General features: G+C 50.8%; 1 protein-coding gene and 1 long non-coding RNA gene across 2 annotated transcripts in view; one reads left to right on the plus strand and one right to left on the minus strand.

Moving 5' to 3' along the window:
- The window catches only part of LOC134414032 (zinc finger protein 271-like), a gene marked incomplete at both ends in the record, with an annotated part of 40,311 nt that extends 15,566 nt beyond the window's left edge, over nt 1–24,745 (minus strand). Inside the window, one exon of the mRNA XM_063148029.1 lies at nt 24,171–24,745. Coding sequence (XP_063004099.1) covers nt 24,171–24,745 — 575 coding nt within the window. The remainder of the gene's footprint in view (nt 1–24,170) is intronic.
- Nucleotides 4,903–7,109, plus strand: LOC134414038 (uncharacterized). Its single transcript, XR_010026641.1, has 3 exons — nt 4,903–4,963; nt 5,040–5,110; nt 7,070–7,109. It is a non-coding gene; the product is annotated as an uncharacterized LOC134414038 (long non-coding RNA).
- Nucleotides 24,746–25,104: the final 359 nt, after the last annotated feature.

Genomic DNA, 25,104 nt, shown 5'->3' on the forward strand with positions numbered 1-25,104 from the left:
CTCTCTGAAATAGCAAATTAGTGTTTGGTAGCCTTATTCTGATATTTCAGAGATTTGGTGACAGTAGGGCCTCAGAGAACCAAGGAGTCAGCTGTGACACTGAGCAAACTCATGGAACAAAGGGTCCATGGTGACATAGCTGAATTCCATGGAACCAAAATCCATTTTGGCACATTGGGGCCACATTGAACCAATGGTCCATTGTGATACTGTGGATCCAAGGAGACCATTGTGACCCTGAGAAACCTCTTGGAACCAAGGGGCCATTGTGACACAGCAAGGCCTGGTGGAACCATGGGTCCATGGTGACACTGCAGAACCTCACGGAACCAAGGTGACCGTGTTCTGCTGCAGAACCTCATGGAACAAAGGCTCCATGGTGACACTGCAGAACCAAGGAGAGTGCTGCTGGCAGTGTGAGAGCTCATGGAACCACAAGTCCATTGTGACACAGGACGGCCTGATGGATCCATGGGTCCCTTGTTAAACTGTGTGGCCTCATGGAACTGTGAGCCATTGTGACACAGCCTGGCCACATGGAGCCATGGGGCCACTGTGACACTGTCGATCCAAGGAGACCACTGGGACTGAGGAACCTCATGGAACCAAGAGTCCATTGTCCCACTGTGGGGCCCTGTGGAACCAAGGGGAGCACAGTGACATTGCGGGGCCTCAGGGAACAATGGAGCCGGTGGTGGGCGGAGCTTCAGCGAGGGGCGGAACTTTGGCTGCTGGGGGCGGAGCTTCAGCTGCTGGGGGCGGAGCCGGGCCCGGCTGGGCTGCGGGACGGCCACGAGGGGGCTCTGATGGCAATCCATAAAAGGTAAAAGGGGCGGGGCCTGAAGGGGGCAGGGTGGAAGGGGCGGGGCCTTGCAATGTTTCCTTAAATGGGCAATGGGGGAATTTGGGGGATTTTTAGATTTTTTGGTCCCTGACTGAATTTTGGGGCCTTTCAGGGGATTTTGGGTGATTTTTGAGGGGATTTTGGAGGATTCTCTGGGACTTGGGAGGAATTTGAAGGGTTTTCAAGAGATTTTTTGTGTCTCTCGGGGGTTGTGAGGAGATTTTGGGACATTTGAGGAGAATTTGGGGTCCCTGAAGCGTTTTTTTGAGGATTTTGGGTTCCTGAGGGGATTTTGAGACAATTTGAAGGATTTTGAAGGGATTTTTGGGGCCCTGATGGATTTTGATGAAAATTTTGTGGGATTTTGAGAAGATTTTGGTGGGTTTTGAGGTTAATCTGGAGGATTTTGATGGATTTTGGGTCCTGAGGGGATTTTGAGTTAATTTTAAGATCTTGAGGACATTTTGGGGTCCCTGAGAGGGTTTTGAGGTGATTTTGAGGGATTCTGAGAAGATTTTGTGGTCTCTGAGTGATTTTGGTGTTCCAGGGTTGGTTTTAGGGGCCCTGAAGGGAATTTCAGGGTTTTGCCTGATTTGAAGGGAATTTTGAGGGATTATGGGAGATTTCAGGGTCCCTGAGTGGATTTTGAGGTGATTTTGGGATTTCTGAGGAGATTTTGGGGGAGTTCAAAGGAGTTTAGGGGAAGTCTGAGGTGATTTTGGGGTCTGTGGGGAATTTTTGTGGGATTTGATGGGATTTTGGGATCCCTCAGAGAATCTGGGGCTTTTTAAGGAAAATTCAGAGTCCCTGAGGGATTTTGAGAAGATTTTGGGGGAATTTCAGGAGATTTTTGGTTCCTGAGGGGATTTTTTGGGGATTTGGGGAATTTTTGGGGGACTTTTGGGAGAATTTAATGAAGTTTTGAGGAGATTTTGGAATTCCTGAGGGATTTGCGGGGACTTTGAGCCTCTGAGTGGATTTCAGGGAGATTTTGGGGAATTTGAGGAGACTTGTGGTTTCTTGAGGGGATTTTTTGGGAATTTAGGGGATTTTGGGGTCCCTGACTAGATTTTGGGGATTTTAAGGGAATTTTGGGGGATTTTAAGGGAATTTGGGGGAATCTGAAGAGATTTGGGGTCCCTGGGAGAATTTTGAGAGATTTTAAGAAAATTTGGAGGGATTTTGAGGCAACATTGGGGCTCCTGAGGAGATTTTGGGGATTTTGAGGAGAATTTAGGTCCCTGGTGGGAATTTTGAGATTTTGGGGCATTTGAAGGGAATTTGAGGAGACTTTGGGGACCATGAGGGAATCTGGGGCATTTTAAGGAAATTTTGGGATCTCTGAGGGGAATTTGAGGGATTTTGGGGAACTTTGAGGAGATTTTAGATTCCTGAGGGGCTTTTTGGGAATTCTGGGGAATCTGAGGAGATTTTGGGGGAACTTGAGATTTTGGAAATTTTGAGGGGATTTTGGGGGTCCCTGAGGTGATTTTGAGGGGATTTTGTGTTCCTAATGGGATTTGGGGAAATTTTGAGGGGTTTTGAGGAGGTTTTGGGGTCCATGAGGGGATTTTTGAAGAAGTTTGGGTTCCTGAGGGGATTTAGGGGGATTTTGAGGCAAGTTTGTGTTCCTGAGGGGATTTTTTGAGATTTTGAGGTGTTTGGGGGATTTTGAAGGATTTGGGGGGATTTAAGAAATTTTGGGGGTCTTGAGAGATTTGGGGGCATTTTAAGGGAATTTGGGTCCCTGAGGGATTTTAGCAGTTTTGAAGGGATTTTTGGGGTCCCTAATGTAATTTAGAGGAGATTTTGGGGTATTTTGTGGGATTTTGATGGATTTGTGGGGTCCCTGAGGATTTTTGGGGCATTTTAAGGGAGTTTTGAGGTCTCTGAGGAGGTTTTTTGGGGATTTTAAAGTGGTTTTGGAAATATTTTGGGGTCCTTGAGGGGATTGGAAGGAGTTTGAGGTGATTTTTAAGGGTTTAGAGGAGATTTTGTGTCCCTGAGGATTTTGGCAGATTTCAAAGAATTTTTAGGATTTCTGATGGAATTCAGAGGAGATTTTGGGGCATTTTGTGGTGATTTTGAGGGATCTTTGAGGTTCCTGAGGGATTTTGAGGTTTCTGAGGGAATTTTGGGGATTTTGAGTGGATTTGGGGGTTTCTGAGGGGATTTTGATGGTTTTGAGGAGATTTTGAGGTTCCTGAGGGATTTTGGGGCTTTCTGAGGGGGTTTTGGGGAATTTAAGGAGATTTTGGGTTCCTGAGGGGATTTTTGGGGGATTTTGGAGAATTTGATGGGATTTTTGAGTGAATTTGGGGATTTTGAGGAGATTTTGGCATCCCTGAGGGATTTTGAGGCCTCTGAGTTAATTTTTGGGGTCCCTCAGGAGAATTTTGAGATTTTGGTGGATTTTAAGGGAATTCTGAGGAGGTTTGTGGTGCCTGAGGGGAATTTTGGGGGGAATTTGAGGAGATTTTGGGAGATTTTGAGAGAATTTTGGAGTTCCTGAGGGGATTTTGGGGCATTTTAAGGGAACTTTGGGGTCACTGAGGGATTTTGATGAGATTTTGGGGGTATTTGAGGATATTTTGGGGGAATTTGAGGAGATTTTGGGTTCCTGAGAGGATTTCCAGGAGACTTGGGCAATTTTGAGGAGATTTTGGGGCAAATTTGATCAATTTGGGGGGATTTTGAGGGGATTTTAATGGAACTCGAGGAAATTTTGTGGTCTCTGGTGGGAATTTTCAGATTTTGGGGCATTTCAAGGGAATTTTGAAGACATTTTGGGGTCCATGAGGGAATTTGGGGCATTTTAAGGGAATTTCTGGTTCCTGGGGGGAATTTGAGGAGATTTGGGGGGAATTTGAGGAGATTTTGGGTCTCTGAGGGGATTTTTGGGGGGATCTTGTGGTCTGTGAAGGGATTTTGGGGCAATTTGATGAGATTATTGGGGGTTTTGAGGGTATTTTGGGGGAATTTGAGGAAATTTTGGGTCTCTGAGGGGAATTTAAAGGAGATTTCGATATTTTGGGGAATTTGAGGGGATTTTGGGGAATTTTGAGGGATTTTGGGGAGGTTTTGAGGACATTTTGGGGTTCCTTCAGGGATTTTGAGAAAATTTTGGCTTCCTGAGGGGATTTTGTGGGGATTTGGGCAACTTAGATCAGATTTTGGGGGAATCTGAGGAGATTGTAATGGAACTCTAGGAAATTTTGGGGTCTCTGGTGGGAATTTTTGGGTTTGGGGGCATTTTAAGGGAATTTTGAGGAGATTTTGGGGTCCCTGAGTGATTTTGAGGGTATTTGGTGATCCCTGAGGGGATTTTGAGGAGATTCTGGAGTCCCTGAGGGAATTTAAGGCATTTTAAGGGAATTTTGGGGTTTCTGAGGGGATTTTTCGGGGATTTTGGGAGAATTTAATGAGATTTTGGAGTTCCTGAGGGATTTGGGGGATTATAAGGGAAATACTGGGGTCCTTGAGTGGATTTTGGGGGATTTTTTGGGGAGATTTGGGGGTCCCTGAGGGATTTTGAGGGGACTTGAGAGATTTTGGGGGGATTTTGTGTTCCTAACAGGATTTGGGGGGATTTTGAAGAAATTTTGAGGGATTTTGGTTGATTTTGAGGAGACTTTGGGGTTCTTGATGAGATTTTTGGGGTTCCTGAGTGGATTATGGGTAAATTTGGGGGATTTTGGGGCAGTTTTTGGAGATTTTGGGTATTTTAAAAGACTTTTGGTTCCCCTCAGGCCAGGCCAATCCTGGGCGGAGCTGTCGGCCATCTTGGCTGCAGGGGCGGAGCCGGAAGTGCTGGTGAGTGGGCGGGGCCTGACATGGTGGGCGGGGCCTGAAGACCATTCAGGGACTGCAAAATCAGCCCAGGAACCCCCCAAAATCCCCAAATTCCCCCAACCCCTCCCCCTCTACAGGTGTCAATCAAGGCCCTGTGCAAGGCCAGGGAGGCGGAGCTCCACAGGCCACGCCCACACAGGTAAGCCACACCCCTTCGTCCTTAACCCCTAATTAACCCCTCAATTAATCAATTAATTAATGAACCCCAGAGCTGCCAATCACCCCAGGAAGGCTCAGAAGGCTCCGGATTGTTCGGAACAGGCTGAGGTGGGCGTGGCTGGCTGGGGAGGGGGCGTGGCTCTGCTCAGGCCACGCCCTCTGCTCTGACACGTGGTGCCCCTAGGCTGTACTGATTGGCCACAGCCCAGAGGCGGTGCTTTGGGCGCTGGAGGTCCTGGCCAATCAGAGCACAAGGTGGGTGGGGCCTGAAAAAGTGGGTGGGGCTTAAAGGGGAGGAAGTGGCCAAAAGAATGGGAGGGGCTTAAAGGGGTAGGTGTGGCTTAAAGAGATGGGTGGGGCTTAAAGTGTGGGTGTGGCCTAAGAGGGTGGGGGGGGCTTTAATATGTGAGGGGGGCTCAAAAGGTGGGTGGGGCTTAAGAGGGTAAGAGAGTGTGTGGGGCTTAAGACGGTGGGGGTGGCTTAAAAGGGTGGGTGGAGCTCCAAGGGATTAGCTGGATTTAATGGTGGGCGGGGCTTCAATGAGTGGGTGGGGCTTAAATTGTGAGTGGAGCTTAAAGGGATGGGGTGGGCTTAAAGTAGTGGGTGGGTTTGCCATAAGTGGATGGAGCTTAAAGGGATGGGTGGGTGGGGCCTAAAGGATGGGTGGGGCTTAAAGAGGTGGGTGTGGCTCAAAGGGAATAGGTGTGGCTTTAAGGAGTGGGTGAGGCTTAAAAGAATGGGTGTGGCTTAAAGGGTGGTAGGTGGGGCTTAAAAGAATGGGTGGGTCCTAAAGAGGTGTGGGGGGATTTAAAAGGTGGGTGTGGCTTAATGGGGTGGGTGTCGCTTAATGAGAATAGGTGTGGCTTAATGGGGTGGGTGTGGCTTAAAGTGGTGGGTGGGGCTTAAATGGTAGGGTGGGCTTAAGGGGACAGGGTGGGGCTTAAATGGTGGGTGGGGCTTAAAGGAGTAGTCAGGGTTTAAAGGGGTGGCTGGGGCCAAAATGAATGGGTGTGGCTTAAAATGGTGGGTGGGGCTTTAAAAGGTGGGTGGGCCTAAAGGAAGGGTGGGGCATAAAATGGGAGGGTGGAGCTTAAGGGCATGTGTCGAGCTTAAAGATGTAGGTGGAGCTTAAGTGGGTGGGTGGGGCTTAAAGGGATTAGGTGGCTAAATGTTGGGTGGGGATTAGAGGGATGTGACCTAAATGGGTGGGTGGGGCTTAAAGGGATGGGGTGGGGGCTTAAAGGGTGGGCAGGGCTTGATGGGTGGGTGGGGCTAATAGGGAGGTGGGGATTAAAGGGGTGGGTTGACCTTTAGGATGTAGGTGGGGCTTAGAGGGGTGGGTGGGGCTTAAAAAGGGTGGGCAGGGTTTAAGGGGAGGGTATGGTTTAAAGGGTATGGGTGTGGCTTAGAGATGTGGGTGGGGCTTAAAGAGATGTTTGGGACTTAGAGGGTGGGTGGGGACTAGAGGTGGGTGGGGACTAGAGGTGGGTGGGGCTTAAAGGAATAGGTGGGTCTTAAAAAGGTGGGTGGGGCCTAAAGGAAGGGTGGGGCTTAAGGGGATGATTGGAGCTGAAAGGAGTGGGTGGAGCTTTAAGTGTGGGTGGGTCTTGAAGGGATTGGGTGGGCTAAATGTTGGGTGGGGCTTACACAGAGGGGTGTGGTTTAAATGGGTGGGGTGTGGCTTAAAGCGATGGGTGAGGCTTCAAGGGGTGGGTGGGGCTCTAAGGGATGGGGCAGCTGAAGGCGTGGATGGGGTTTGAGTGGGTGGGTGGGGCCAAAGGGGTGGGTGTGGCCTAAAGGGGTGAGTGGGGCTTAAAGGGATGGGTGGAGTTTAAAAGGGTGGGTGGGGCCTAAGTGGGTGAGTGGAGCTTAAAGAAGTGGGTGTGGCTTAAAGGGATGGGCCGGCCTTAAGGGGGTGGGTGTGGCCTAAGGGGGTGTATTGGGCTGAAAGGGATTGGGTGGGGCTTAAAGTAGTGGGTGGGACTTAAAGGGGTCAGTGTGGCCTAAATGGGTGTGGTGTGGCCAAAAGCAATGGGTGGGGCTTAAAGGGGTGGGTGGGGCATAATGGGGTGATTGTGGCCAAAGGAATGGGTGTGGCCTAAGGTGGGGCTTAATGGGGTGGGAGGGAATTTTGGGGGTTTTTAGGACATTTTGGGGTCCCTGAGGGGATTTCTGTTGCTGTTGGGGGTGTGGCCTCAAACCTGTCAATCACAGAGCTCTCCTGCATGGCCCCGCCCACTCAGCCGAGGCCCCGCCCACCCTGAAGTGCCTCTTGCAGGTGAGGGGGGAGGGGAATGGGGTTGGGGTCAAAATTGGGGATTTTGGGGCTTCTTGGGGGTCAAAACTTCAGATTTGGGGGATTTGGGGGTCAAGTTTTTGAAATTGGGGGATTTTGGGGGGGATTTGGGGGTTTGGGGGATTTCTTGGGTCAGAAATTTACATTTTGGGGACTTTCTTGGGGACTTGAGGGATTTTGGGAACTTTTAGGGTTGGGATTTTGATTTTTAAGGGGGATTTGGGATTTTTGGGGGGATTTTGGCAATTTTGGGGTCAGGATTTGGGGTTTTGGGGTGAATTTGGAGTTTTTGGGGTCCCTGAATCCATTCTTTTGTGTTCCTGAGGTGTTTTTGGGGTGGATTTGGGATTTTTTGGGTGAATTTTGGGGTACTGGGGGGTTTTGGGGCAGATTTTGGGATTTTTGGGCTCCCTGAGTCCATTTTTGGGGTTTCTTAGCTGGTTTTGGGGTAGTTTGGGGTTTTGGGTGGGGTTTTGGGGTTTCCGAGTCCATTTTCAGGATCCCAGGATCGTTTTTGGGGTGGATTTGGGGCTTTTGGGTGTTTCTGAGCTCATTTCTGGGGTGGATTTTTGGGATTTTGGGGTCTCCAGGCCATTTTGGGGTCCCTGATGTGCTTTTGAGGTCCCCAGGAGTGCTGGGGGGCCGTGGGGGAGGTGTGGGGGGCACTGCCCCCCCTCCTGTCCTACCTGTCCCACCTGAGGGGGCAGCTGCGGACGCACCTGGAGCGGGGGATGGGCACCGATGGAGTCACCAGGTAACACCAAAATGTCCTGAATTATCCCTAAAATATTCTCAATTATCCTAAAATATTCTAAATTACCCTCAAATATCCCAAAATCCCTGAAATCCGGCCCAAAATACCCCAAAAATCCCAAATGCTCCCAAAAATCCCCTGGGACACACCTGCAGCGGGGGATGGGCAACGATGGAGTCACCAGGTGAGACCGAAATCCCCTGAAATATCCCTAAAATATCCCAAATCCATCCTAAAATACTTCAAATTATCCCCAAATGTCTGAAATCTAGCCCAAAATGTACCAAAAAATTCCCAAATCCACCCCAAACTCCCTGAAATTGGTCCTAAAATACCCAAAATTATCCTAAATTTGTCCTAATGTACCCAAAATCCCCAATTTTTATTGCCTTTTCCCCAAAATCCCCATTTTTCACCTCAAAATCTCCTTTTTTCTTCTCCTGTTTCCCGAATTTTATCCCCCCAAATCCCTATTTCTATTCCCATTTTTCCCTCCAAAATCCCATTTTATTCCCATTTTTCTACCTATTTTCCTCCCAAAATCCCCCTTTACCCTCCCTATTTTTCCCCATTTTTTTCCCCATTTTCTCAATTTCCCCATTTCTCACCCCAAATTTCCCTGCGCTCCCCCCCCCAAGGCTGTTCCTGCTCTGGGTGGGCTCTCGGCCTTCTGGGGCTCCCTGGGCCCCAAAATCGCCCAAAATCACCCCAAAATTCGGCCCCAAAATCCCCAAGTTTGGCCCCAAATTTGACTCCAAAATTGGCTCTCAAATCCCCAAATTTGGCCCCAAAATCGCCAAAATTTGGCCCCAAAATCTGGTCCAAAATCGCCGAAATTTGGCCCAAATTCTCCAGGTTTGCCCTAAAATCAGCCCCAAAATTGGTACGAAACTCCCAATATTCCACCCCAAAATCTCCAATATTTCACCCCAAAATCCAAAATCCAGCCCCCAAACCAGCCCCAAAATTGGCTCTAAAATCCCACAATCGGCCCCAAAATCCCCAAAATCTGCTCTAAAATCCCAAAATATGCTCCAAATTTAGTCCCCAGATCCCCAAGTTTGGCTCCAAACCCCCAGAAAAAAACCCCAAAATTTTGCCCGAAACCACCAAAATTCCGCTCCAAATTGGCCCTAAAATTCCCAAATTTGGCCCCATAATTGTCCATAAAATCCCGAAAATTTGCTCTAAAATGCCCCAATTCAGCCCCCAAATCCTCAAATTCAGCCCCAAATTCAGCTCTCCATTTTCCCAATTTCCCCATTTCTCACCCCCATTTCCTCCCCAGGCTGTTCCTGCTCCGGGAGGGGCTCTTGGCCTACCGGGCCTCCCTGGGCCGGGCGCTGACCCAGCTCCAGCAGGAGCTCCAAAATCCCCAAAATCCACCCCAGGAACCCCAAAATTCGGCCCCAAAACCTCAAAATCCACAAAATTCAGCCCCAAAATCCCAAAATTTGGACCCAAAATCCTCAGATTTGGCCTCAAAATCAGCTCCAAAATCGGCTCTAAAACCCCAAAATTTGGATCCTAAATGCCCAAATCTGGCCCCAAAACCCCAAAATTTGGATCCTAAATGCCCAAATCTGCCCCCAAAATCCCCGGATTTGAGCCCAAACTCGGCCCTGGAGCAGCTCCGGCAGCAGCTGTGGAGGGGGAGGCGCCGAGTGGTGAGTGCGGGAATTTTGGGGGAAATTTTGGGGTTTTTGGGGGTTTTTATGTGGTTTTTGGGGATAAAATGGGGAGTTTTGGGGTTTGGGATTTCGGGTTTTTGGGATTTTTGGCGGTTTTATGGGGTTTTTCGGGGTTTTTATGGGGTTTTGGGGGGTAAAATGGGGAAATTTTGGGGGTTTGAGATTTGAGAATTTTGGGGTTTTGGGGGATAAAATCGGAACTTTTGGGGATTTGGGGCAATTTTGGGTGTTTGGGATTTTGGGGGTGGGGGATTTGGGATTTTGAGGGATTTGGGGTTTGGGAATTTGGGGGATTTTGGGGGATTTGAGGTTTGAGGTTTTGGGGTTTTTTTTAGTGGTTTTGGGCCTTGGAGTTTTTTGGGGAGTTTTGGGATTTGGGGGATTTTGGGATTTTGGGTGTTTGGGATTTGGGATTTTGAGGATTCGAGATTTTGGACATTTTGGATTTGGGATTTTGGGGGTTTTTTGGGGATTTTGGGGTTTGGGGTTTTTTTGGGGTTTCTGATTTGGGGTTTTTGGGGTTTAGAGTTTGGGGGATTTGGGATTTGGGGGAGTTTGAGGTTTTGGGGATTTAGGATTTGGGGTTTGAGGATTTTGGGGTTTGAGATTTTGGGATGTTTGGGATTTGGGGTTTTGGGGGCATAAAATGGGGGTTTTGGGGGAGTATTTGAGGGGATTTTGGGGTTTTGGGGAGTTTTGGCAGTTTTGGGGATTTTGGGGTTTTTGGGATTTATTTTTTGGCGTTTTTAAGGGTTTAAGATTTTGGGGAATTTTGGGGGTATGGGGGGTTTTTGGGCTTTTGGGATTTTTAGGATTTAAGATTTGGGTGTTTTGTAGATTTTGGGGTTTGTGATTTTGGGAGGGATCTGGGGAATTTTGGGGATTTTGGGGATTTGGGGTTTGGGGGGTTTGGGGTTTTGGGGTATTTGGGATTTGGGTTTTTGGGAGATTTGGGGGGAGAATTTTTGGGATTTGGAGGTTTTTGGGGGATTTGGGGATTTCGGGGGACTTGGAGGATTTGGGGTTTTGGGGGGATTTGGGGACATGTTGGGGTTTTGGAGACTTCGGGATTTTTGGGGGTAAAATGGGGAATTTTGGGCTGAAATTGGGGTATTGGGGATTTGGGGTATTTTGGGGGATTGGGGGATTTGGGTGTTTGGGGCACTTTGGGGGATTTGGGGAATTTTGAGGTTTTTGAAGTTTTTTGGGGTTTTGGTATTTGGGGTTTTTGAGGGGGTAAAATGGGAAATTTTGGAGATTTTGGGGGGTTTTGAGGTTTTTGGAATGTTTGGGGCTTGGGGATTTTGGGGGAGTTTGGGGAATTTTGGGATTTTTGGGATTTGGGGTTTTTGGGGTTTGGGCATTTTGGGGGATTTTGGGAATTTGGATTTGGGATTGGGGATTTGGGGGTGATTTTGGGTTTTGGGCTTTTTTTGTAATTTAGGGGGAAAAGGGGAATTTTGGGGTAAATGGGGAACTTTGGGTAATTTTGGTGATTTTGGGATATTTTGGGTGACTTGGGAGACATTTTTGGGGTATTTTGGTTGACTGCTGATTTTTGGGTTAATTTGGGTGATTTTGGGTCAATTTGGGGGATTTTTAGGGACATTTTGGTGATTTGAGGTGAATTTGCGTGATTGTGGGGGGATTTTGGGATGAACTTTGGTGCATTTGGGGTTAATTTGGGTAATTTTTGGGTTAATTTTGGTGCTTTTTGGTTTAATTTTGGGTTAATTGGGGGGGGTTTCAGGGTTAATTTTGGTGTATTTTGGGTGAATTTTGGTGATCTTTGGGTGAATTTGGGGGGATTTCAGAGTTAATTTTGGCTGATTTGGGGTCAATTTGGGTGATTTCAGGGAGATTTTTGGGTTAATTTTCGTGACTTGGGATAAATTGTGAGCTAATTGTGGGTTAATTTGGGGTATTTTTAGGTAAATTTTGGTGATTTGGGGTTAATTTGGGTGATTGTGGGGTGATTTGTGGGATTTTTGGGTTAATTTTAGTGTATTTTGGGTTAATTTTGCGTTAATTTGGGTGATCTCTGAAATAAACAAAGGGCCAGGAGACTTCTTCTCCTCCTTTTTAATGCCTTTATTAAAAGTGATCAGCTCAGGATTGGGCGGCTCGACGGGTCTGCAGCGTCCGTCGTCGTCTCTCCCAAAGCGGCTCAGAGGAGGAGGATATGCACAGCTCTGTCCACCAGGGGCAGAGCTGGGGATCAGATCCTCTTGGGAGCCTTTAGGGCCTCCTGATCCCTGTCAGATGGTGCCCCTCCCACTCAGTCAGCCTGGTCTCACCGCCGGGGTCAACTCCCTTGGTCAGGGCGAGAGGGTCCAAAGGTGTTCCGCGTCTCTGCAGGCTCAGCACTCGGCTCCTCACGTCCAGACATCACTCCAGTCTCTCAACTCTTAGGTGGCTTGTTGTTTTTGGGGTTTCTCCATGAGTTTGGAGATGGGGGTCCCACAAAGCATTCTGGTCTTGCGAGTCACTTTGCATAACCCCCCCCACCTTCTCAGGTGTCTTCCCTATTCTGAGAAAGGTAAAACTTAGCTTCGGGCAAGGTCCCCACCCAGGAGAAGGGCCATCACCTCGCCCCAGCCAGGGCTTTTACTAATACAAAAACAACCATTAACGACAACGACCCGTGATTACAATAACAAAGGCAGCAGCCCAGCAGTAGAGGTAACTTTTTCTCACAAAAAAAATATTAACCAAATTTTTGTTCATAACAGTGGGGAGGGGGTGGGGACAAATTGTTATTGATTGGCAGCCATGAAGGGTCTTGATTTTCATATCTAGTCAGACTGCATTAGAAGGAACTGGGGGCCAATATCAACTGTGGATTGCTGATACCAAGCAATAAACAGGAAAAGAAAACAGGACAAAACAGTTCTCTCTGCATTGTTTTCAGTATAGTATATTCACTTTGAATACACTTTTGTAATCTCTCTAATTAATAGAAGAATAAATATATTGCATTATTTTCAGAGAATTTTCTTTTTTGGGAGATTTGAACAAATGTTTATGAGCTTTTCCTATTGAATTCCTGAACAGAACATCTCTAGAGAGAAGAGGCCTCTGGAGTAAGAAAATTCGTTACCAAACTCCAAGTGGCGGAGGATCCATCCCCATCCGAGCAGCAATGAACAGAAATGGGCACAGCTTTGTGGCTGCCCCAGCTTTGGCATGGGCCCTGGGCCTGGAGCAGGAGCAGCTCTTGAGGGCCCCAAGGCCGGGGCTCTTGTGCTGCCCTGGGCAGATGGGATGGCAGCAGGGGCTGCAGAGCTCTCAGCACCTCAAGCAGAGGGGAGCAGGGCAGCCCGGGAGCCTCCTTTGGCCTTGGCCCAGCGCCTTCCCCCATGGCTGGGGCTGAGTCCTGTGGCAGCTGCAGCTGCTGCTGTGCCCTTGCCAGGGGCTGAGGCCATGGGGCCAGTGGCCAGAGCAGCCTGGCCTGAGCAGAGCTGTGGGGCCAGAGCCAGCTGGACTGGGCTGGGGAGAGGCCCTTTGTGCTGCCCAGAGCTCAGGGCAGCTGGCAGAGCTTGCAGGGAGCTGGGCTGGGCTCAGACAGCCTGGCCCAGAAACCCTCAGCCTGGATGAGCGTGCAGGGGCAGGACTCAGGCCAGGCCTTGGGGCAGGGCCAGCGCCTATGCAAACAGGCAAGTGGCCCAGAGAGGAGGCTGCTCTGTGCCCAGGGTGGCATGGACAGAGCAGGGAGGGGGCCCAGGACATTTGTCAGTGCCAGCCTCTGTGCCCAGGCCTTAGCAGCCCTGGCTGCTGAGCCCAGCTTTGGCCTGGGCTGAGTTTGGCTGCGGCCCAGCTCCATCCTCCTGCGGGGCTCAGGGCCTGTTCCCGGCCATGGCCAGCCCTGGCTGCCTCTCTGCTGGCCCAGAGGTCGGCAGAGCCCGGGGCAGGGCTGTCTGTGCAGCCCCACAGGTGCCACGGGCTCTGCAGGAGCTGGCAGAGGCTGCCCAGAAGGGAGACCATGGGGCACAGAGCCCCAAGGCTGCTGTGGGCACCACGGCACAGGGGCCGTTCCCAGCCCCAATGCTCCTGGCCTGGGCTGGGCCTGCACAGGGGCTGGGCCACCATGGCTGGGCCAGTACAGGGCCACAAAGGGGCCACGCAGCCGCTGCCAGGGCTGACAGCAAGGCCAGGTACACACAAGCAATTGCTGAGCATGGCCTGCGCTGGCCAGGCCTGACTGTGCCAAAGGCAGAGCTCAGCTGCCCCTGGGGGCTGCAGCAACAGTCCTGAGCCTAAAGAGCCTCCATGGCTGTGCTGGAGACCAAGGCTGCAGGAGGGAAATGCAGGGCTGCTGCAGGGTAGGGAAGGCATTGAATTCCAGCACACACCTCGGCTCTCTGATGATGCCGGCACCATGCTGGGCCCTGTTTCAGACTGGAGCAGTGAAGACTGGGGACATGTCAGATGCTGCTGGGACATCCCAGAGAGCTGAGGGAAGAGCTGTAATGGATTTTAAACTGTTCAAATGTTTGACTTGTGTTTGTTGGCACAAAACCTTTCTGTGCCTCTGAGAGTCACCAGGCCCTGAGCCCAAAGGACACAAACCTGATGAGTTGTGGCTCCCACTGCAGGGGCACTTGGACCTTGGCTCTGCACCGGAGAGCTCTTCATCCCCTTTCTCTCTTTTCTCCCTCTGGGCATGGAGGGAGCTCCTGACTTCAGCCTGTGACTTGTGTGTGCAAAGAGCAATTCGGGGAAGAATTGGGGCAGGAAGGTTTTGGGGGACCTTGGCATCTATGCTGGGCACAGAAGGTGTTTCCTTTGCTCTGAGACTGTCTGCTGTGGAAAGTAGATTTAATATCCACCAGAGGAATCACTTTTGCATTTGATGGAGCCGTGCCTTCCCTTGGCTTTGTTGGCTGACAAGAAATGAACATCCCTCTGTGTCTTGGGCAGCTCCTTCTGCAAGGAAAGCAGGTGGGAGTTGGAGCCAAGGAGCTGAAAGTCGCAGGTGCAGCCTGGGCTGGAGGGAGCTCAGATTTACACAAGGTTGCTCTGAGTGCCAGGTCTTGGATGGGGGAAATGGTGGGGTAGGGGTAGGGACAGAGTCTGATTGATTGTCAGTGATAAAGGGTCTTGATTTTCATATCTATTCAAATTACATGAGGAGGTTCTTGGATTCAGTGTCAATTGGAGACTGCACATATCAATAAATCAACAGGAAATTAAACTAAACTTGTCCTAAAAAAATATTTTCTCTCTGTCTTTTCAAATATCATGTATTCACTTTGAATACACGACTGAGAGCTACTTAACTACAAAATATTTTGTAACTTTAATCAAAATATTCCCAATGGCTTGGCTTGTTAAGGTGTTCTGAATGTTAATGAGACCTGGGAAACTGAATTCCTGCACTCAAGAGCTGAAGGCTGAACAAGCCTCTGGAGCAGGAAAATTCAGCAGCAGTCTCCAAGTTGCTGAGGATGTCAGCAGCCCCCACTGAGGCCATCCCTGCCCAGAGACCGTGGGGGAATGGGCAGACAAGGAGAGCGTCTCTGGGGCTGGGACAGCACAACTCAGAGGCACCAGCGGCTCCAGCTGGGCAATGGAGTGTGGAATGTGGCTGGGAAAGCCCTGCCTGGGCTGGGCCAAGCAGGACAGACAAGCCCTGACTGACTGCCATCCCCCAAACAACTCTCTCAAGGAGACATTTAAAAGGAATTACTGTTGTTTGTGTACTCTGAGTTGGACGCACTGGAGAAATACCAACAAGAGATTCTCAGGAACTCAAAACAATAAACCAGCCTTTACTGGCAATCTGGAAAATCAAGAAAATTTTTGCAAAATGTTCAGTACGACAAACAATCAACAGAAACACTTCTCAAAGCAATACCTTGGCTCATCCAATTCCACAAATTGTAATCCTGTTCTTGTTTATGTCAATTAAAATTTACAAGAGAACAAAATTAGAAGAAGACACAGAAAGAGAGAAAGACAAAACAGATACATAGAAGCACACACAGAGCTACCAACTCCTGGGTTCCAATGGTGTTAAAATAAACAGAAATTCTAAGAGGAGGTAGGGTCAAGACGTGTGCTTTCCTTGTGGTCAGCCTTCAATACCCCTTGGTCTTCCTGGGCCCTTCCCCCAGGTGGGACTTGGGCTCATTTGGTCCCTCAGGAGCTGGGCTGGGGGCTGCAGAGGTGGCTGTGGAGCATTGCCTGTGCTGTGCCAGGGACTGGCAGACACTGCTGGGCTGTGATAGAGGCTCTGGGGGGATTGGGGTCACAGGGCAGGGCAGTGCTAGACCTGCCCCTTCCTCCCCCACACACAACATATTTTGATCCAAAAATCTTCTCCAGTCTGTCACAACAGGCAATGCTGGAGGTGAAATCCCATTCTGGCCATGGGCACCTGCCCTAGAAGGGCAGCTCTTTTCTATAGGAAGGAAAGCACAGAGCCCGAGTGTTTGGAAGGTGGGTGAGAGACTCACTGGGCCAAGGCCAGCCAGATTTGTCAGTAATGGCAGATTTTGTCTGGGACCAGTCTTTGGATATAGGCAATTTTGGAGGTGGAAACCCAAACTCAGCCATGGGCATCTTGAGAAGCAGGACAGTTCTTTCCCATAGGAAGGAAAGCACAGAGACTTGACAAGTGTTTTGGGGTCAGATGGGAGGTGACCCTTGTGAGCCCATTGCCAGCCAGACTTGTCCTGGCAATATTCCTATGGCAACAATCCCTGGATATAAGGAAATTTGGAGGTGAAACGCAAATTCTGGCCAAGTATTGGAAAAATGGCTCCCAATATTACCAGTTAGATTGTGCCTGGGCCGGTCTGACCCTCGCTGCTGGGCCAAAGGCAGCAACTGCGGTGTATCACCCCAGAGATACCTTGCCTTGCTGGTGGTTGCAGCTGGGCACTGAACAAGTCCAGGCTTGTTAGGACCCCGTTTACCTCAAGAGGAATAGCTTCAGGCAATGGTGAAGAGAAAAAGGAGATGGATTCTGCTGGAGGGTTTAATGTCCAGAGGTTTATTCCATGGTTACAGAGGTTTGAACGTGAGGACCTGCTCCAACAGAACAAGACCGCATGGTCTCATGACCTTTTTAAGCTCAGGGACAGGGGGAGGGGAGGTACAGGTGAGCCACCAACCAGGTGAGAGGGGCAGGGTCTCAGGGGAAGATGACACCCAGACAGGCCAATGACCCCTGGGCCTGAGTGGCATCCTTTGAACTTGACCAACCACACGACGCCTTGCTGGAATGTTAAGTCTGAGTGACAGGACTCACTCAGCATGGGGGTAAGGGGGAAGGGAGAGAGGTATAGGCACACCTGGGAAAGTGACCTGGAAGGCCAAAATGTGATAATACAGCACACCACAACAGCCAAGCATGCCTGGAGGAGAAGAACAGATCTTTTCCATAGGAAGGAAAACATGGAGCCCCATTGTTTCAATAGCAGATGAGATCCTAAATATGTCAAGGTCAGTTGGACCAGTCATGTGGCTCCTGGGAGGCCAAACCAGACAGATCTGTTCTTTGTTCCCTTGGTTTTATGGTGTCGCATAGTGTCACAAGGACTTGTTGATTACAGGAAGATCTGCAGTTGGATCCAATGGACCCTTAGTTCATTGGAGTCCCACAATGTCACAATGGCCCCTAGGTTCCAGAAGGCCTTGCAGTGTCACAATAGTCCCACTGATTCCATGTGCCCTTGCAGTGTCACAATGGTCTCCATGGTTCCACAAGTCCCACAATGTAATGTGACTCCTCTATTCCATGAGTCCTGCAATTTCACCATGGACCTTTGGATCCTGGGTGTTTGCAGTGTCACAATGGTCTCCTTTGGCTCCACAGTGTCACAATGGACCATTGATGACAAGAGGCCCCTCTGTATCACAATAGACCTTTGGTTCCATGCAGCCCCGCAGTGTCACAATGGTCTCCTTTGGCTCTCCAGTGTCACAATGGAACACTGACGACACGAAGCCCTGCAATGTCACGATGGACCTATGGTCCATGCAGGCCTGCAGTGTCACAAAGGCCTCTTGGTTTCACCAGGCCCCACAGTATCACCATGGTCCTCTTGGTTCTGTGGGGACCTCCAGGGTCTCAATGGTCTCACTGGTTTCATGAGGCCTCACAGTGTCACAATGCTTTGCTTATTCCATGGGGCCTCATAGTTTCACAAAGGTCTCCATGATCCCATGAGTCCACTCAGTGTCACAATGGCCCCTTGGTTCCATGGTGCCCCACAGTGTCACAATGGCCTCTTGGGTCCATGAGGCTGTGAAGTGTCTTAGTGGTTTCTTCATGATTCCATGAGGCCTTGCAAAGTCACAATGGATGTCTGGCTCCATGGGGTCTCACAGTGCCACAATGGCCCCTTGGTTCCATGATATCCCAAAGTGTCACAATGGTCTCCACAGTTCCATGTGGCCCCGCAGTGTCACAATGGATCCTTGGTTTGATGGGGCCTCACAGTGCCACAGCGATCCCTACGTTCCATGAGGTCACACGGCATCAGTACAGTCCCCTTGGTTCCATGAGGCCCAGCAATGTCACAGTGATCTCCATGATTCCATGATGCCCCACAGTGTCACAATGGTCCCTTGGTCTCACAGGGCCCCACAGTGTCACAATGGTCCCTTGGTTCCATGGCCCTGTGCTGTTGCATTCCCCCCTCCCCTTCTCAGGCCGCCCTGCCAGCTGAGAAATGCTCCTTGGGCCTCGGCCTTGGCCAACAGCCCTGGGCTCAGCTCCTCTGCAGCTCATCACAAGCACTGTCTGCTCCAGGCACTGCTGCTGCCCAACCAGCTCCTGGTTTCTGTAGGAGCAGCCCTGGGAACTGTTTTTGTTCCCTCTGTGGCACAACATCCCTGTTCTCACAGTGCCAAAGAAAGGTGTTGATGCCAAGTGCGGCAAGGATGAACCATTGCTGGGACTGAAGCCCCTCTCTTGGGGCCCTGCAAACAGCACTCCAAAAGGAGCCCTTGGAGCTCTCCTGGGCCAGCGACTCCCTATGAGTGGGGCCTCTCCCAGCCGGGAACTCTCCCATTTGCTGCACACAGGGATCCCCAACAACCACAGAGCCTGGGCCAATGCCCCCATTCCTCCAGGCTCAACCCTTTGTCCTTTGCTGGGGAGATGCCAACGTATCCACAGGGAGCATTTCCTGCCCTCAGGGGAATTTCTCACAGGTGCCTTGCACTGAGTGTTTGTGTCTGTGTGGACACAGGAGGGCCTGTGCTGGGGAAATGTGGCAGAAATGCTGCTCTCGGAGGGGTTGGAATGCCTTGGATAGCTGAATCAGTCAGGCCTGTAAGTGAGGTTAAATCACAAGGTCTAAGCTAAGTTAAATGCTGCTAAGAGTTGTTTTGCAAAGTTGTTGAGTTTAATTTAAGTTATTAGCTAAGTTAAATATTGTTGCGTTATTCCTCTTTTAAATTGCTAAATCAAAAGTTTTAAGTAAGGTTAAATACTGTTAAGCTCTGTTCTTTTGCTAAATTGTGAATTTGAAAGTGTCAGTAAAGGTAAAGCTGTAGGTTAAGTCCTGTTAAATTTGAACTCTGTTAGGCTTTTAGGCCATATTCCTTTCATCCTTGCCCTCACTGTCCTTGTGTCACACACTGACAGGGAGAGTTCTCTGATGATTTCTGGATTGATTGCCTGGAATTTGTTTGGTTGTGTTGTTGCTTTGTTTCCTTGGTGTGCCTGAAGTATCCAGTCAGGAGCAGAGTGGTTCTTGCTGAGGAACTCTGTGGTGCTGTCACTTAATATTAAATCTGGTTTTTGCTGATCCCTTGCCAGGGATTTTTCAGTGCTCTCAAGTCCTCGCTTATACCAGAGTGAAGGAGCTCTGGCCCAGGCTCTGGCCCTGGGGGACACGGGGACGCTGCTGGGGAGTCCCTGTCCCCCTGTGCCACCTCCAGGGCCCCTGTCCCCCGTCCCCATATCAGGCTCTGGGGTCGATCTCATGGAACATCCTCTGGGGGAGGCTGCGGGGCCGGGGGCGGGGGGACCCGGGGGGACAGGGGACCCCGCTGTGCACAAGCAAGGTTGGACTGCTCTGGGGGGAGCTGTGGGGGGGGCTGGGGCAGAGTGACCTCCCCAGTGACCTCATGTAGCCCCTGTGATGTCATTCTGCCCTTGTGATATCACACAGCCCCTGTGATGTCACACAGTCCCTGTGATGTCACACTGCCTCCTATGATGTCACAGATCTAACTCTGGGATGTAACCCTGGAATGTCATGCAGCTGAATGTGATGTCACAAAACCATCCTCTGATGTCATTGTCTGTTCTGTGACATCACAGCCTACTCTATGAATTTACACAGCCAATTGGTGATGTCACAACCCACTCTCTGAAGTCACAGAGCCACCCTCTATGATGGCAGGATCTGCTCAATGGCCACACACTCTACCGTATGATGTCACAGACAGCTCTGTGTACAGGAGTTGCTCCTGGCCAGAGCTGTCTCTCTGCAGCGCTGCCCTTGCCAGGAGCTGCCTCTGGGCCAGGAGCCCGGCCCAGCTCAGCAGCACAGACACAGCACAGGGACTTTAATGAGCCTCTGGGGCTTTGCTGCTCTTTGCATCAGACTCAGTCCCTCACAGTGTGCTCAAAAAACCTTCTCAGGGACTCAAAAAGAGGGTGAAACACTGAAGTTTCTCATACTTTAAATAGATCCATCTGAGGGACAGGACGGAGAAAGTGTCCCCAGGTTCCAGGTAGAGCAGAACACTGGTGGCAGTGATGACAGGCGGGGACAAGCAAGGGAAAGGTGTCTCTGCTGTTAAGGAAACCTGCGCCTCTGTCCCTGCAGGCTGTCGGCATCCCCCGGCTGCCCCACCTGGCTGGGCCCTTCCTTTGCTGACAGCTCTGCCTCCTGCCTGCCTCTGCCTGCCCACACAGAGCCTTGGGCTGCTCCAGGCTCCTTCTGGGGAACGTGCTGCACCACAGCCCTGCCCTGATAGGGAAATTCCCTTCTCCTGGTGTTCAGTCTGGACCTCCCAAGCTGCACTTGGTGCTATTAGGTCTTCTTCAGGCTTATTCCTACTATGAAGAAAAGCTCCAGCCTCTCTGAAACCACCCATCCATCCCTCCCAGCCTATTGCCTTTCAGTCCTCAGTCTCTACACCACTGACCACAGAGGCCGCAAACTCTCCCTGCTGGTTTTGTGATGAGGCCTCCAAACCCCATTCTGGGAGATTTTTGAGTCCTCTCCAAGGTCTGTGAAAAGGGAAAAATAGCATTCGAAGTTATTTTCTCCTAAATCCTACAGTGACAGAAAACGGGTCAGTATTTTTAAACTGAATGGGGACAAATTAACATTTGTTAGAAGGAGGAAATATTTTACAATTAATAAAGTGGCAGGAAACTGCAGCTGTTTTTCCAGAGAAGTGGATTCCCCATCCCTGGAATTGTCCAAGAGCAGGAGATTTGTGTAGCCTTGCCCATTGAAACCCTCTCATCCCCAGTGACAGAATTCCTGCATTGTGGGTTCTCTGATGTGCTGGGTGCCCTCACAAGGCTTCTGGCCAGAATGTCTGCTGAGGGCAGCCAGGCTGCTGCAGGGGCAGTGACCTCACAGCCATCACCATGGCAGCCCTGTCCCCTGGGCCTGGCTCTCCCATTTCCTCTGCCCCTGCCTTGTCTCTGCTGCCATGAAGAGTTTTGTCATTAATATCTTGTCCCCAAGCTGCTGGGGCCAATGGCTTCCCAGTCGGGCTTCTGGAGCAGAAGTGGCTTTTCAGAGCCCAGCCAGGAATGAGCCCTGGGGCAGCAGCTCTGCAGTGGTGGCATCAGGACGGGCCGCCAAGGGAGGCTTCTGGCCATGGCCTGCAAGCAGCTGCTGCTGCCAAGGTGCCTTTGGTGCCTCAGGCTCTCCCTGGCACAGCTCCCAGCACAGCACTCTGCCCTTGTACCCGAACCCTTCCCTGTGCTGGGGCTGGCCTGGGGCTTTTCCTGCAGCGGGACCTGCCCTGCTGATGGCACTGAAAAGGCAGTTCCTGCTGGAGCAGGAGGCTCTGCCTGCAATGGGCTCCAACAACTCTGGCAAGGCCCTGTTTGCAAAGCCCCCAGTGGGAAATTAAGGAGGGGAGTCACACTGCTTTTGGGGTGAATAATGCTGAAACCGGCCTGACTCCTCCATCCCAAAGTTCAACATCCTCAGAGAGAGCTGAAGCTGTGGCAGAGGTGGAAAAATCCCCCGAGAAAGGAACAACCAAATGACACCACTGAGAGCTTCTGCAGAGCTGCTGAGCTGGCCCAGCCTGGGCACATCTGACTGACAGGGCAGCACCTCAGACTAGAAAAGCCCTGTCCCAAATATTAATGGCAGCATCTTTTGACATTTCCCTTCTTGGGGGGTGTGGAACTTCCTCACTGCAGTGGGGATACCCCTCAAGGTCACTGCTCCAGCCTGAGTTGAAGGGATTTGCCCACAGTCATTGGTCTGCAGGAGTAACATCAAGCTCTGCATAATTACAGATTTTGCTTTAATGCAGTTCCTTTGAAATAATTTCTTAGTGCCCTATATAATATATTATACATCTCTTATATTTATGATTTAGGCAATTTTCTCTAATCATTACCATAATATATCATACATATTTATATAAAAATATCTGGTGTGCCATCCCTAATCCTGTGGGACAAATTCTACAAAGATTTAATTCCAACTTTATAATTCTTTACACACAAACTCTGTAAAAGTCTGGAACTCAGATTGGAAACCGCTGCTCCAAGGCTACTCTCACAGAAGACATTGAGAAAGCCTGGAGGTCCTTGGGGGTATTTTGGGATCTGTGGGGGCTACTGGGGCTCCTTTCTGCACCTCATGACTCAAGAGGAGCTTCTCTAATAAACATTGCCTGAAGCTTCCACTGTGCCCATGACAGGAACCCCTGTGAGTGTCTGGGACATCCCAGCTCTTTCGCAGCCTGGGGACTCCTGGGATGTCACCGTGGAGCCCCCGTGAGTGCCTGTGACAGATTGGTGCCTTTGCAGCCCAAGGTCCCCTGGGATGTCACCATGGAATGGCTGTGACTGCCTCTGACCACAGGGCTCTTTACCATCCCCAGAAAGCCCTGGGAGGTCTCAATGGAGCCCCTGTCTCTGCCTGTGACATTCCAGTTCTGGAAGAGCCTGGAGACTCTTGGAAAGTCCCCATGGAGCCCCTCTGAGGGCCTGTGATGAATCTGATCCTTAGTAGGCAACCATCAGCAGCATGCTGTTGTTATGGTCAGTTTCCATGGCAACCATCACCAGCCCCCTGTTGCTATGGTCAGTTTCCATGGCAACCATCACCAGCCCCCTGTTGCTATGCTCAGTCCCTCAACAGCTCCATGGAGACCCCATGCCGGGGTGGTTTCCATGGACACCAGCTCAGGCCTGCAGGCAGAGCCCGTTGCCATGGCAACCATTGGCAGCCCCATCCCCAGGCTCATGGGATCCCAGAACCACAGAATTGGCTGAGCTGGGAGGGACCCATCAGGATCCTCAAGTCCAACTGCCGGCCCTGCACAGGACACCCCAACAATGCCAGCCTGGGCCTGGCAGTGCTGTCCAAACGCTGCTGGAGCTCAGAGAGCCCTGGAGCTGGGACCCTTCCCTGGGGAGCCTGGGCAGGGCCCCAGCAGCCTCTGGGCAAAAACCTTTCCCTGACATCCAACCTGAGCCTGCCCCAACTCAGCTGCAGCCGTTCCCTCCACTCCCGTCCCTGGGCACCAGAGGGAACAGGTTCCCACAGCCCCAGCCAGGGACCCGCTCCCAAGGCTGTTGCCATCACCACCAGGGCTGGGACCATCTGGGATGCTCGGTTTCCACGAGCCAGGATTCAGGAATTGGGTACCCCATTTTTCTGCTCCCACTAAAACTGCGCTGCCCTTGCTGCCCTCCCACCTCCCCTGGAAAGCACAAAAGGGAAAGATCCTGGGCTGGGATAGGAATGATTTATTGGGAACAGCAACAATATAAGGAACAAATGGAACAGAAATTTTATTGATAACAGAAAAACTATTTACAGGGAAAACTAAACGCAATTCACTGGGTCTGCCTGGCCACAATTTCCCCTGCCTGGAAAGGACACCCTTCTCTTCAGGGAGAGAGAGAGTCCCTTTCCTGCCCCTAGCAATGACCTGAGGTGGGAGTAAATGTAATGACAGGGCTATGGCCAGACCCTCATGTTCTTCCATCCCACATCATATAATTGGCAGAGGCAGGAAAAGGTACAGCTGTCTTCCCAGCATGGATCACAGGGAAAATGGGTCCCCAGGGCTCTTCCCAACGTGGGTTCTCCCATGGGGGATAAAGCTGGAGCAGTGCATGAACTCCTCCTGCAGTTGGGACATGTGCAGGGTTTCTTTTACTGGTGACTCCGTTGGTGTCTGGTCAAGTGAGAGCTGCTGGAGAAGCTCTTCCCACACTGAGGACACTCATAGGGCCTCTCAACCGTGTGAATCTGCTGGTGCTGGACGAGATCAGAACTGGTGTGAAACTTCTTCTGACACTCAGGGCACTTGTGGGGCTTCTCCCCAGTGTGGGTCATTTGGTGGATGATCAGTGGGGGCCTCCTAGTAAAGGTCATCCCACATTCCCAAAACTTGTATGGCCTTTCCCCAGTGTGGATCCTCTGGTGGCAGCTTGAGAGAGACTTCAGACTGAAGCTCTTCCCACATTCCCCACATTCATAGGGCCGTTCTCTGGTGTGGGTCTTCTGGTGGGAGAACAGGTTAGAGTTCTGGCTAAAGCTCATCCCACATTCCCCACACTCGTAAGGCCTCTCCCCAGTGTGGGTCTGCTTGTGCCTGATGAGGTGGGAGTTGCGCTTGAAGCCCTTCCCGCAGCTAGGGCAGAGGAAGGGTCTCTCATCCATGTGAATCCGCTCATGCAAGAGGAGATCAGAGCTGGTGTGAAACCTCTTCTGACACTCAGGACACTCGTAGGGCCTCTCCCCAGTGTGGATGCGCCGGTGGCTGACAAGGGTGTAGTTGCGCTTGAAGCCTTTTCCACAGTCAGGGCAGCAGAAGGGACTCTCATCTGTGTGAATCTGCTGTTGCTGGAGGAGACTGGAGCTGGTCCGAAACCTCTTCTGACACTGGGCACACTCGTAGGGCTTCTCCCCAGTGTGGATGCGCCGGTGCCTGATGAGGGCGGAGCTGTAGCTGAAGCCCTTCCCACACTCCTGCCGTGCCTCCCAAGGAGCTGGGACAAGGTCCAGCAGCTCTGATGGTTCTGCAGTTCCACAAGGGCCCCTGGTTCAATGAGTTTCCCTACTGCCAACAGCGGTTCCTTGGTTCCCATGATGCCCTGCTGTGTCACCATGGATATTTGGTGCCATGCAGTTCTTCAGTGTCACAATGTCCTCCCTCGCTCCATGAGCTTCCACAGTGTCACAATGGCCTCCTTGGATGGGCAGTGTCACCATGGACCATTGGCTCCATGCAGCCCACTGTGTCACCATGGACTCCTTGGTTCCATGAGGTTCTGGAGGTGTCTCCATGGTCTCCTTGGATCCACACTGTCACAATGGACCAC

Source organism: Melospiza melodia, unplaced genomic scaffold (assembly GCF_035770615.1).
Source record: "Melospiza melodia melodia isolate bMelMel2 unplaced genomic scaffold, bMelMel2.pri scaffold_91, whole genome shotgun sequence".
Lineage (NCBI taxonomy): Eukaryota > Metazoa > Chordata > Aves > Passeriformes > Passerellidae > Melospiza > Melospiza melodia.